This window comes from Protopterus annectens, chromosome 1.part2 (assembly GCF_019279795.1).
Source record: "Protopterus annectens isolate FY-2018-M chromosome 1.part2, PAN1.0, whole genome shotgun sequence".
NCBI classification, from domain to species: Eukaryota; Metazoa; Chordata; order Ceratodontiformes; family Protopteridae; genus Protopterus; species Protopterus annectens.
In genome coordinates, this window is record NC_056727.1 from 27365776 (window position 1) to 27379502 (window position 13727).

The following is a 13727-nucleotide window of genomic DNA, read 5'->3' on the forward strand; positions in this document are numbered from 1 at the left end:
TCTGAGGGATCTAGATTTTTGAGGTGAAGCATATTCATCAAATCAGGGTTTGACATGGCCTTATATGTCAGGCACAGGTCACCTCTGAGCAAGCGGTATGAGACTGAATAGAGCTGGAGTTCTTTCAGTCGGGCAGCATAAGACATATTTTTGAGACCCTTTATCCTTTTGGTGAGGAACTTTTGGGGCCTTTCCAGCTGCTGCAGGTGTCGGGTCAGATACATTCCGAATGGGGCATTGTACTCAATCATAGGTCTAATGAGTGATGAGTACAGGGGACGATGACCTCCCTTGATCTAGATGTGAATCCCTTCATGATCAGGTGGGCAATGTAGAAGGTTTTCCTAACTACTTTAGCAACATGAGTGTCAAGCGAAGGCTACTGTCAACCTGGGTCCCCAGATCCCTGATGACTTCTTCTGTGCTCAGTGGATTGCCACCTATATGGTAGCTAGGGGTAACCTTGTTTTTCCCGAAGGGTATGACTATGCATTTCTTGGCATTTAACTTTAGGCCATGGCTCTGGCACCAGTTATCCATTTCTGTGAGGCCCTTCTGAAGGATATCTGTGTCAGATGTGTTTTCGGCTATGGCGCCCAGTTTGCAGTCATCTGCAAACTTTGTCAGCCATAACCCTCCTGTGTTTGCTTGTACTTCAGAAAAGTAGATGCCAAACAAGAGTGGACCCAGGACTGAGCCCTGTGGGACACCACTTGTGACAAGCTTTGAGTCTGACATGGCTCCAGCAACTCTGACCCTGTGGGTTCTGTCACTTAGCCAGTTTGCAACCCATCTTGTGATGTATGGGTTTACATTCAAGCTGATGAGTTTTTCGATGATACCTGAGTGGGGTATTGTGTCGAAGGCCTTTGCCAGGTCAAGGTAGGCTGTATGGACTGCCTTTCCCTCATCAATGGCCTTGGTGACTGTCTCGAAAATGTCAACCAAGTTTAAAAGGCATGATCTGCCTTTGACAAAGCCAAACTGGGTTGGATCCAAAGTCTGCAAGTTCCCTATGTCTTTATTTATGAGTTCCATTATGATCCTCTCCATGGCTTTGCAGATAAGGCTTGTCAAGCTAATGGGACGGTAATTTCCAGGGTCGGTGGAGGCACCGCCCTTGTGAAGTGGGACCACAGTCGCCGTGCGCCACTCCTTGGGTACGTATCCTGAGGTGAGGCTAAGATTAAACAGCTGTCCTAACTGCGGGTTTAATTCCTCATTGAGTTCATGGAGCACACAGCCGGGGACACCATCCGGTCCCATGGATGCTGTGGTTTTTGCTTTGGAGAGAGCAGTTCTCACCTGGGCGTTGGAGATGTTTGGGGGAGCTACAATCCTCTGGTATAGATATCTCTCCTTTTGGGGAGGGGGGAGTTTGCACTGAACCTGTCAGCCAGTATGTTGGCAATGTGTGTAGGTTCAGTAATCTTCACATCATTTTGAACTAATTCTGAGCATATCTGGGAGTTTCCTCCTAGGTTTCTAACATAGCTAAAGAAGGCCTTATGATTGTCTTTTGAGTCCTTGGCGATTTTTCTCTCAAAATTTGCCTTGGATGATTTTATGAGAGCTCTTAGTTTTTTACTTATAATGATCAAAGGTGTCTTACCTTTCAGGGATTTTGCTCTATCTTGTAGTAGCTTCCTCCTTTTGTTGTAGAGCTTGTTTATGGCTGGGGTCCACCAGACTGGATGCTTGCCTTTGGTACAAAGAGTCTTAGTTTTGTTTGGGATTGCCTGATCCATGCAGTCCTGTAGGTGCTGGTAGAAGGCATTTGTAAGTGATTCAGCGGTTTGAGTAATGTTTACCACTGGCTCAGGGGCCTTAAAGGAGACCACACTAGTTTTAGAAGTGTGAAGTCGGCTTTTGAGAAGTTTTTCACTGTGGTCTTTTTTATTTCAGGTAGGGGTGGGATGAGGACCTCCAGCGAGATTAGTTTATGATCTGATCTCACCAGTGAGGGGTATACTTCCGGTGTTGAACATTGTGATCCCATGTTCGTGATGATGAGATCAAGTATGTTTTCTCCTCTTGTGGGGATGGTGACTAGTTGTTCCATGGCATTTGAGTTTATGAACTCCAGGAACCTTTGGGCTAGAGTGTTTGGGCTTGAGTAGTGTTCCCAGTCTATATTAGGGTAGTTGAAGTCACCTAGTATGATGGTGTTTGGAGATACATTTATCCCCTCCATTGTTTTCAGGAAGGCCATGCAAGGTTCCTGAGTTTGAGAGGGTGGCCTGTAACATGCTACAAATTGCAGAGCAGTCTTGCCTATGGTTAATTGCACCTGGATGGTCTCCGATGCATCGTGCGTTGCCACCAACCTTGAGGTGTGGGTGTCCTTTATGAATATGGACACCCCTCCTTTCTTGGTGTTGTCCGGATTTTGGGGCCGAACGCATGATATGAGGTGAAACCTGCTAGTGCTGGGGTGCTCTCAGGAGCCTTGAACCAGGTTTCTGTCACAGCACAGACATCGATGTTCTCCATACTGAGAAGGGCCTCGAGTGCGTGCATCTTGAGATTGAGACTTCTGGCATTGAGCAGCATTACCCTTAGTTTTTACTTTTTGTGTTCTAGGGTGGTAGGTTTAGAATTTGAGCCTTGCCTAAAAAGGCACTATGGGGTGGCAAGAGCCTTTGCCAATATCCGGAAGCCTAGGGGTGACAGGTGCAAGCCGTCCCTTGCGAAGCAGCGTGGCTTGTCCAGCATGTCATCCCAGGCAGACAGACATTGGATCCCCTTTGAATGACACCAGAATTTAAGCCAATTATTAAAGCTGATCATCTTATCACTGTATTGTGGCATCATTCTAGGTGAAGGTAGGATACTGCTCAAGGTCAGGGTCATACCTGCCTGGGCTACATAATCAGAGAGCTCCTCAATGTCTCTTTTCATGTAGTCCAAGGAGGTACGTCTCAGGTCGTTGACACCAGCGTGGACAATGACTGAGTCGTACTTGTACCTGCTGTTGAGAGACCTGAGTGCTTGTGTTATGTGGCGGATTCTAGCGCCCGACAGGCAGCTCACTGTGACCTTCTCCTTACTCAGTCTGGTGAGCGGGACGTCAGTGTGTCTGACTATGGAGTCACCTATGACAAGTATGTTTGGTGTTGTATTTGGCCTTAAGGGCAGTGACTGCTTTGCACACTGATTTTGTTGTTTATGTGTTGTTTGTGTGGTGTATTGAGTTTGCAGTTGCTTGGGTGTCTGCTTTGGAGGCCTCTGCTGTTTAGGTAAATTTTACTCAGAGCCTCCGAGTATGTCTTAGTGTGTTTATGTGTTTGATTCAGTGGTGTGGTTGAGTTATGTGAGACTGGTATTGTGGTGTGTGTAGTTGCCTTCTCCTCCTGCCTGGTCTTGCCAGTCCTGAGTTGAGAGAGCTCAGCCTCCAGTCTGGCTAAATAGCTGCATCTCTCACAAGTGTTAGTGTTACGTGGGAGGAGGAGAGGGTTGTCCGTGTACATGAGGCAATTGTAACATTGTCTCAGAATTCCCAGATTCACCAAATGGGCAGGAGAGGACGCCAGCATCTGACCCTTCGACATGCTAGAAAGAATTATGAGTTGGTATGAGACAGAAAAGTAGTGGGCTTAGCAGGGAAGTGGGCACTCCTGGGGGGCTTTGCTAGTGGCTGACCAAGTTTGCTGATGACTGCAAGCTAGTAGTCATTACCAACTCCCCAAGTGATGCAGACATCCTACAAAAATGTCTCTCTGAGACCAATGACTGGTGTCAGAACCATGGCCTTAAGCTTAACGCCAAAAAATGCGTTGTCATTTCCTTTGGAAAAAACTCAGCTCCTGTGAATTACCATGTCAATGGGAGCCCACTAAACAGTGAAGGGGCCTTAAGAGATCTGGGCACCCAGGTTGACAGCCACCTCACGTTTGACTACCATGTTGTTATTGTGGTCAGAAAGTCCTTCTATGGGAACATCTTATAACCAAAGGGATCACATCTAGAAAGAAAGAGGTCATTATCCCTCTCTACTCATCCCTCATTAGACCAGTCATCAACTATAATGCCCCGTTTGGCATGTACCTGACCAGACACCTACAACAGCTGGAAAGGCCACAAAAGTACCTCACAAAAAGGATCCTTAGACACGTGACCTACATGGAAAGACTCAAGAAACTTCAGCTTTTCTGAGTATCTTATTGTCTACTCAGAGGTGATCTCTGCTTAACTTGCAAAGCAATGTCTGACCCAGCCATACTTGAAATTCTACACGTAAAGAAATCCCAATCCCCCCACACCACATGCTCCAGAGACTACAACCTCATTACCACAATCAACAGAACATGCTGGAGGGACAGGTTCATCTCCTAAAGACTGCCGATACTCTGGAATAAGCTTCCCATTCATGTCAGGCAGAGCACCTCACTGGCCCTCTTCAAGAGAAATCTCGACGAGTGGATGCGTAACAGAAAGTTCACCCTAGGGATCATTCCAGTTGCCCTACTGGATAGAGGCACTGTGAACTAACATCAGGTGGCACAGTGTCAGGGAAAACTTTTTGGTCTAGGCTTGTAAAGGCTCCAGGGCCATTAGCCTAGTACACATCTATGAACCTATTAACCATCAATAGATCCCAGATAGTAAAGCCCCATTATCTGATTAGTCTTATTTTCAAAACCATAGAAATGATCAACAAAGACATTAGAGACCTCCAGACACCATATTTATCCAAGTCAGGCCTTGTCAAAAGAAGATCATACCAACTTCTTTGAAAAAGTCACCAAGGCAATGGATGAGGGTAAAGCAGTGCATTCTGCCTACCATGATCTGAGTAAGACATTTGATACAATACCCCATTCAAGCATTGTTAACAAACTTACATAATTAGGCAGCAACATGTTGATTAGCCATCTGGCTCATGGGTAGGACCCAGGAGGTTAGAATCAGTGAGACCACATCCACAAAGAGGCTGGGCACCAGTGGAGGTCCTCAGGGATTCATGCTGGGCTTGCTCCTTTTTGGCATTTATTTCTTGGAAGTCAACGCCAATGTCAAAGATGCCTAGCTGACCAAGTTCACAGATGATTGCAAACTGGAAGCAATCATAGAATTCCCCCAACATACAAAGATCCTACAGGAAGGTCTAACACAGACAAATAGCTGGTGTCAAAGCCATGGCTTAAAATTCAAAATCAAAAAATGTATTATAGTGCAATTTGGGAATTTGTCCCCACAGGAAACTACATCATCAATAAAGCACCATTAAAAGTTGATTCATTAGTCAGGGATCTGGGAACACATGTAAATAATAAACTAGCCTTCAACATGTGTCATGTTAGTAAGAAAATCCTTCTATGATTCTAACCTCATAAGTAAGGGCATGACATCTTGGTCCATGGAAGTCATCATTCCACTGTACTCAGCCCTCATCAGACCTATCAGAAAGTATAATGCCCCCTTCGATATGTATGTGACCAGACTACTGCAGCAACTGGAATGTCTGCAAAGGTTCCTTACAAAAAAATACAAGGCATCCATACAATGTGTTATGTGGACTGTCTCAAAGCCTTATCACTATAGTCCATTTCCTGCAGACTATTGAGACGTGATTTATTCCTGGCTTGCAAGGCGTATTTGGACCCTACTCTGATGAACCTTTTGGACATCCACAAAACAAAAAAATTAGAACTTCTAGATACAAATTTTGCTTGTGCCATAAGTAGGACGTTGGAGAGACAGATACGTATCTCATATAATTCACATTCTCTGGAATAAGCTCCCTCATTAATCTTATTAAAGTATGACTTGAACCAGTGGGTTTACTAAATATGTTACAAGTTATACCATTGTTTTGCACCCACTTTACATTTACCTCCAAAAAATTCACTTGATTCTCACAAATAGAAAATTTCAATTTTAAGAAATAAGTTGAAAATGTCCTGATTTTAATTTTGTAACATGTAGCCATCCCACAGAGGGGGTGGGGGTACTGGAAAACAGGGTGTTGATCTTGCATATTAAAGACAAGGCTATGTCACAGCCAACTTTGAATGACAGTAATTTAATTTCAAGAGTGATGAAATAAAAAAAAGCAAAATATTCATTTTTTAAATATCATGTATATAATACTCATAGTATGCACTTAGTCAATTTTAATGTTGCACTAGAGAATGTTTTAAAATAATTTTTAAAGAAATGCATTTGAAAGAATTGTATCCAGTAGAGTAACAAGGATTTTGATCATGTGGTATGGTATTTTATATAAAATTAAGAGTAATGATGTTCAAATAGTTCTGAAGAAGTCCTTGTAAGAGGAGGATAAAAGCACTTAACCATTTTGTTATTTTTCAGTAGAGTGCATCTGCTGTTTTCGCAGAATTCTATGTGCTCCCTGGTACCATCTCCTACTGGACTGTTTTCTTACAGGTTTTGGCCTTTTCTTGCAGCAGTTTCTTGTTTGGGGTTTTGTTGGCTATATTTATTTCTGGTATGAGCTATGATTCAGTTCTGTGGAATCTACTGGAAGCCATGGAGATGGATAACAGAATGTCAACACTCAACATTTCTGCATTTATTGGAAATTCGATTGTTTTATTGTACCAACTTTCAGAAGTGAATTTGCCAATTTCTCAAAAGGAAACTGATTTTTTGAATGGCAAGGGTGAGGCAATGGTGGCTTCTATATCCAAGGAAGCATACAGGAACACCAGTAGAAATCCCCCTGGATTTTTACCATATGTTATCATATTTTTATATAAAATTAGGGAGTGTGTACGTTCAAATGGTTCTTAAGAAGTCCAAGTAAGAAGTTGACTGAAAAGCTTAACCATTTTATTATGTTTCAGCAAAGTAGAGTGTACACATAATTTTCACTGCATTCCCTGTACCTCCGGGACCATCTACTAGGTCCAGGTCTTAATTGTTTATTTTATGTATTTATTTGTTTTTTAACTACACTGCGGTGGTGGTGCTGTGTTAGCGTTGTAGCCTCACAGTTAGACGTTGCCCGTTCGATCCTCAGTTAGAGCATCTTCTGTGTGGCAACATGCGTGAACGGACGTTCCTCCATTGAAGGTTGTGCGTTAGGCCCAGCAAGCCAGCACGTAAAACTCTACTGCCAATCATTAGCGGACCGGAGTTCCGCTGTGGCGACCCCTAACCGGGAAAAGCCGAAAGACACAAACAAATTTGTTTTTTAGCTAGACTTTCCTAACCTGGTAAGTGAACTAGTTCAGGAACATAATGGCAAAAACTATAATAACTACAAAGTGTACTGAGGATTACAAAGGAAGAAAGAAAAAAATACTGACGTTAAAGCATTTGACAAAGATTTCTATCTACAAAGCATACCTAAGGGCTGACAGGAATAAGAAAAACATTAAATGACATTTATAACAATGCAGACATTACTGATGGTTAAATATACAATGCAGAGGACTTAACTTCATTATAAATACAGAACTGTATGTAAGCATACTACACAGCTTACAGCGATGTAAAGTGATATTACTTTGTAATTGACTGGGGATTAGCATTGTATGTTGACTGGTTGTAGAAAAAAGGGAAGGGTAATTACATTTATATCAGTCTTGTTGTTTTAATTGTATTAAACAGTCGGCACCTGCAAATGTTGGAAAATAGCATTTATATTTACTTTTGCTAAACAGATGGTCTCTGCAAGTTACTTGAGACTCAGTAGCTGGTTTAATAATATTCCTAATATTCTCTGGAAGATTGTTCCAAGCAGCTAGAAGTATTTTGCAGAAAGCTCTTTTGCACACGCCCAGTGTGAATGGGAAAATGTGTAACTGAATACCATCATTATTTCTAAGAGTATGTGCTGGTTTCTAAACTGCAGCCAGCTAAGGAGTGCTGGACAGAAGCCAGCATTTAATATTTTGTAGATGAGTATATTGTGCAAAAAAGTAGCACTAGCTGTAACAAGAAGGTTTCAGCTCAGTGTAGTGCAGAGAAGCTCATGGTTGTTAGCTAGTTTATTTGGCAGTAATCTTTCAACATTTTCTGAGAAACAAGAGATATCAAGTCAGGCTTTATATTCATCCTTGCAAAAATCAAACAAATGTTATATATCAGTATAAGAAACTGCAAAGTCATTTACGAGAGATCTAGTATTTTCTAAACCAGGTCATATGACAGAAAGCTTATAAAGTGTATCCAACTAACTTTACTATCTCGATGGTCCATATATTAAACAAAAATATTAGTATTAGTAAATGAAATCATGCAAGAAATGGCAAACACATACTGTTACATAAAAAACAAAAAAAACAAAAAAACAATGGCAAATGTTAAACATAAAGTAAAACTTGCAACAGGATGTATGCACTGACAAATAACTAAGGGGTATGAATTTATATCCAATTTAACATGACTGAATGGTTCAGTTCTATCCTCATCAATGCAACAAATGAAGCTGATATCGGTACCTTCACATCCTCTTTCTATCTGCCCACTACAAAACAAGGCATCGGAGATCAGGTCAGGCAGACGTCCATTCAAGTCAACTGATGCAAGGCAGCCTTGAAATCCTTCTTTAGAACTGACCAGTTTTGGTAACCCTTTGTACATATCTTTTGTAACACCTCCAATGTACAAATCATCTAGGAGGGGAAAACAAACAAAGAAATAAGTTATTAGCCACAATTGTAAAAACAGATGTAAAGAAAAGATGTAAAGTAAAGCAATGAAGCTTAGATAGACATGTTGTCTAGTTTAATAAAGTTTATTGAAAGATTTGCTGAGGTCTGTGGAGATAGCTAGCAACTGAAAATTAAACAGAAGTTTCTCTAGGTATGAACAGAATACTGAACAATACATCTTTTTCTTTTTTTCAATGAAACAAGAAAATGAACATTAAACATATAAATTAAAGCAAGTGAATATTGTACATTAAAAAGGTTGCCAACAGAATAAGACCTCTTTGAAAGCATGGATTATTTGCATTTTTGTGTTATAAAAGTAATTATTGCCTTGTTTAAGATTATACCACTGACTATAGCCAATATGAGATCACTTAATCTGTCAAAAAATCTAAAAACATATATTTGACAAGCCTCCAGAGTCATTGCTTCTTTGTTATGACCTTCAACATAGAAATGTATGAATGCATGACAAATTATTTTCTTACAAGAAGTAGATATGCAAGCATAAATTTCTGTGTTACTCAAATGCCCTATACAGAATCCAGAGTTAGATTAATGGTGTTTGTGGCTTGCTATGTATATGACTGTGCAACTGCTGTATAAGACATTAACGTAAAGGAATTCTGCAGCACTAATAAAATGTTCAACAAAGTTTTGAAAATCCCTTATTAAAAATATTATACTCTAGAAGTGGTCTTTGCTTCTAACACTACTGTAAATGCAGGTAGTTCTATATTTTCAAAATTAAAGTTGTCAGAAATCTACAGCACCAAATTATAGTTAAACAGGATACATCCATTTGATCACCTTCTCCTGTTTCATTTTACAGTCCTTAACATGGAGGCCTACAGAATAATTTCCTACGGATATTACATATGAATGCAACCAGAGTAAAACAGGGATTGTCAACGAGTGACCAGACACCAATTGCAGAAACTGAAGGCAGCAGAGTGAAGGATGCATGAGAAGGGCATAGGTGGTCTGGACGCCAATGAACCATAGAGTCACTGGGCCTCCCCCTACAACAGCCAATCATCTTATCTTGATATTTTTATGTGTTTGTCAAGCCAACAAAAGCTATCCGTAAGTGTACTTAGGTTATCTATGCTCTGCGCATTTAACCAATCAAATGTATCAATGTGCTTGTTATAGTTAAAACAGCAAACACAAAGAGCTTCAGCCATAACTGCAGTACTGGCATTCCTTTCTGAATGCTGGACATGCACTGTTGCACCAACAACATCAACATCTGCTGTTCGCACTGCCTAACACCAGGCATTCTGGTCAGCCATCTCTTGTGCCCCAGACAATGAACCCCCTTATAGCCTGTACAAGGGCTAGACCATTCTCAGCTCCCTGTCTTTGGTATGCTGCTGCAGCCATGTTGCGGAGGAAGACTCCTAATGATTGACATGACTACTACTTCTCCTTTAGAATTCAAAGATCTCTCCGGACAGTCTGAATTATGTCAGCATCTGTTCTCTAAGGTAGCAGGTTTCATGATATAATTCAATGATTTATCCCTGAAATGCCCTCCTTGTTGGTGGCCATTATTTCCACTAAACTTAACTTGCACACTATCATTTTTATCAAAGTTGCACTTTAGGAAGATGCAAAAAGAAAAAAAAAACTGATATAAGTGACACCCTTTGCTCTGTCCTTATTTGGCCTACTTTACTCCCTTTGCCATGTCCATTTTACAATAAAAATGGTCACTACTACAGAAAGTAAATGTCTTATTTTTTTCTAATCTCTCTCAGACACAATCACATTATACTGAGATGATGAGTTTAGAAACATTATTTTGAATAAAGCCAATAGGATGCGGTGGTGGGGCTGCGGTAGCGTTGTCGCCTCACAGTAAGACGTCCTGTTCGATTCTCAGCTAAAGCGTCTTCTGTGTGGAGACATGCGTGAATGGGCGTACCTTCATTGAAGGTTGTACATCAGGGCTGGCAACTCGGTATGTAAAAATCTGCTGCCAATCATTAGCGGACCGGAGTTCCGCTGTGGCGACCCCTAACCGGGAAAAGCCGAAAGATACAACAACAACATTTTGAATAAAGCCAATAATCAGTGTACATTATTTGAGTTTGTAAAATCATTTTCCTTTTCTAATCTCCTGGTTTGCTATCTGCTTTCAGTCATCCAGATAGACTTTAACACTGGATATATGGCAACCTTGTCTGTTGATTATGACTTGAACCTAAATTCATTTAATACTGTTGGTGATCCCCTGACTCGATTACTTCTGCCTGATGGTGCACTGACTTCTAAACCTGCTGAGGCTTCCTCAGCATATTAGTCTTGCTAAGGTCATTCAACTCCTTTTTTCTGCTTCTGTGGGTCTTTTGAACCAATGCTGCCTGGACCCCTCTGACTCCCTTGATCTGTTATGTTAGCCAAAAAGATTCATCAAGCTAGCATATCATGCATTATTTACTCTCCTCAAAATATGGTGTGTAATCAAAAATCAAAATATGATAAAGAAGCTAGTACAAACAAAACAAGGCAATAACATGTTAGCTACAAGTAATCAACTGGCTAAACAGATTTTGGTTGTTTCTGCGTAGGAGAGTTTCATTTTTATTGTGTCTGTAAGAAAAAGAGAACAATTGGTTTAGCTGAGAGAACTACATAAGGTTGACACATGAGGAGCTTTGATGTTTTTTGTTCTGCACTAAATTAAGAAACATTTATGTTTACTCTAAGTGTGCTAACTTCTTTATCTTATCTTGACTTTTTTGACTAAAATATGTGCTTAGTAGCATACCTAGAGCAGAGTGACAGGGGCAATAGCCTCGGACAAAAATTGTTGGAGGGGGTGTGATCATCTGAACCCAATCACTCTTAATGCAATACCGGCTTTTAAAAGCCAGTATTGCATTTGCTGCATGAGTGGTCTGAACTGTAGCAACAACTTGTTGCAGCTTAAAAAAAAAACTTCTAGCAGTTTGATCAGGTGGGGTATAAACTCTAGCAACTGTTTGCTACATTTGTAGCAAGCAGCTTACTGCAGTTTAAAACAATGTGTATTTTTTAACTAAAACATGAGCACTGAAGTGCTCTGTGCAGGCAGGTATAAAGTGTAGCAAATGTTTTGTAAAGTTTAAAAGAGGAAACACTTTGTTTTTTTAATAAAATATGTTAAAGTAGGGTTGGGGCAGGGCATAGAAATGCGACTTGAATTTCTGCGGCTGGGGACATGCATCTGGCTACCTGGATCGTGTCGTGTGCCAGTAGAAGGAGTGTCTGTTTGTGTATTTATTTACTTATTTACTTTAGTTGGGGGGGGTGTGGATCAATCTGTACTAAGCTGATCATTCATGAGACGAAGGGGTGGGCACTAATTAAACCAGTTGCACTTCTATATGTGCTATTTTTTCTACTTCTGTACTTTATTTAAAACTTATTAATATATTCCATATGGTGGGTATAGCTTATCATTAGTGTGTGTGTGTGTGTGTGTGTGTGTGTGTGTGTGTGTGTGTGTGTGTGTGTGTGTGTGTGTGTGTGTGTGTGTATATTCATATATATATATATATATATATATATATATATATATATATATATATATATATATATATATACACAAATAAATATATATATATATATATATAGATTCACTTTATAATTTTGAAATACTGAAATACTGAATTTCAGTATTTCAAAATCATAAAGTCAAACGTCCATAATCCCAACAACACACAATCGCAAAACACACAGTCACGAACACATACAAATCATACACCACACAACACATACATCGTCCAACCCACACTACAACAAACAAAACACACACAAACACAAAAACACAAACAAACCTATACTACATGTAAATGGGGGGGGGCAAGCTCCCTGCACCCCCACCCCCTACTTATTTATCCTAACTCCGAGATTGCACAGACACAAAAAGGAAACAGACACCCACACATTTCACAATCCCTTGCACACACACAAACATCACACATATGCATACATCCACACATTCAGACACACTCAAACTCCCACACAAAACACTTACAAAACACTCACTTACCTTCAATTGCCCCTACATCCATACACTCCCAACAGTGCACGCCACGTACCATAAGCCATAACTGCAAATTCGAGATATTCGAATTCGCGATTATGCACTTTTGCAATTTTCAGTTTTCAACTTTATAATTTTGAAATATTGAAATTCGGTATTTCAGTATTTCGAAATTATAAAGTGAACCCATATATATATATATATATATATATAATATATATACCAGCTAACTAAGCCATCCTTACTTTGTACATGAAAATAATCCTGAACATTTGTTGGATGTTATGATCTGGTCAGTCAGAATCAGAAGATGAAATCTATGAAAGGTAATGAAATGAATTAAGAAGATCATGAAATTAGTCAGGTGAAACTTATTACCATGTATGGGTATGAAAACGGGTGGAGTAATTGTGACTTCCATAGCTTGGTACCCTGGTTTGGTAGAGAAGTTTGTAACAAAAATGTAACCACATGTCAGTCTAGGTTTGTGTTATTTGAGAATGAAATGCACCTGTGTAAATCTTCTAGAATTAGGAGTAATGAAACTTGTATGTACAAGGAACGTGGAAGAAGGGGGTCAAATAAGATAGGAGTGAAAGGGTATTTGATGCTGTAGAGGGTAAGCAGTGATTGGATAACCAGGAGATAGTGGTTGTAGAGGGGGTGCTGAGGTGAGGGTCACCATTTTATTTTTTATTTTATTTTAACATTTGTTAACCAGGAAACTCTGACTGGATGCAAGTCCCTTTCAAGCAGAGGCCCGGGCTCAAAAACTCCACTTAAAAAATAATACATACAACAAATAATGCATACAAGTACAGTAGCTCAATACATAAATGTACAATAGAATATAATCACAGTAAGGCATAATTAGAAATATAGAATATAGGACACAGTGTAATTAGAAACATTATACTAAATTGTAATACAATACAAAAGTATACAGCACTTAGTGTAATTAGAAATATAAGACTAAAATGTAATACACGGCATTATTTATGTCATGCATTTTGTGTATAACTATTAAGAGAGAGACTCTCATCTAAATTCAGCTTAGGAACACATAC

At 39.9% G+C, this 13727-nt stretch overlaps 1 protein-coding gene across 14 annotated transcripts in view; it reads right to left on the reverse strand.

Moving 5' to 3' along the window:
- Window positions 1-13727, reverse strand: part of NRXN1 (neurexin 1) — a 4168553-nt gene that overhangs the window by 1389204 nt on the left and 2765622 nt on the right. For all 14 annotated transcript variants that reach the window (XM_044054788.1, XM_044054802.1, XM_044054867.1 and 11 more), the window contains one exon: window positions 8412-8585. In XM_044054788.1, coding sequence (XP_043910723.1) covers window positions 8412-8585 — 174 coding nt within the window. The remainder of the gene's footprint in view (window positions 1-8411; window positions 8586-13727) is intronic.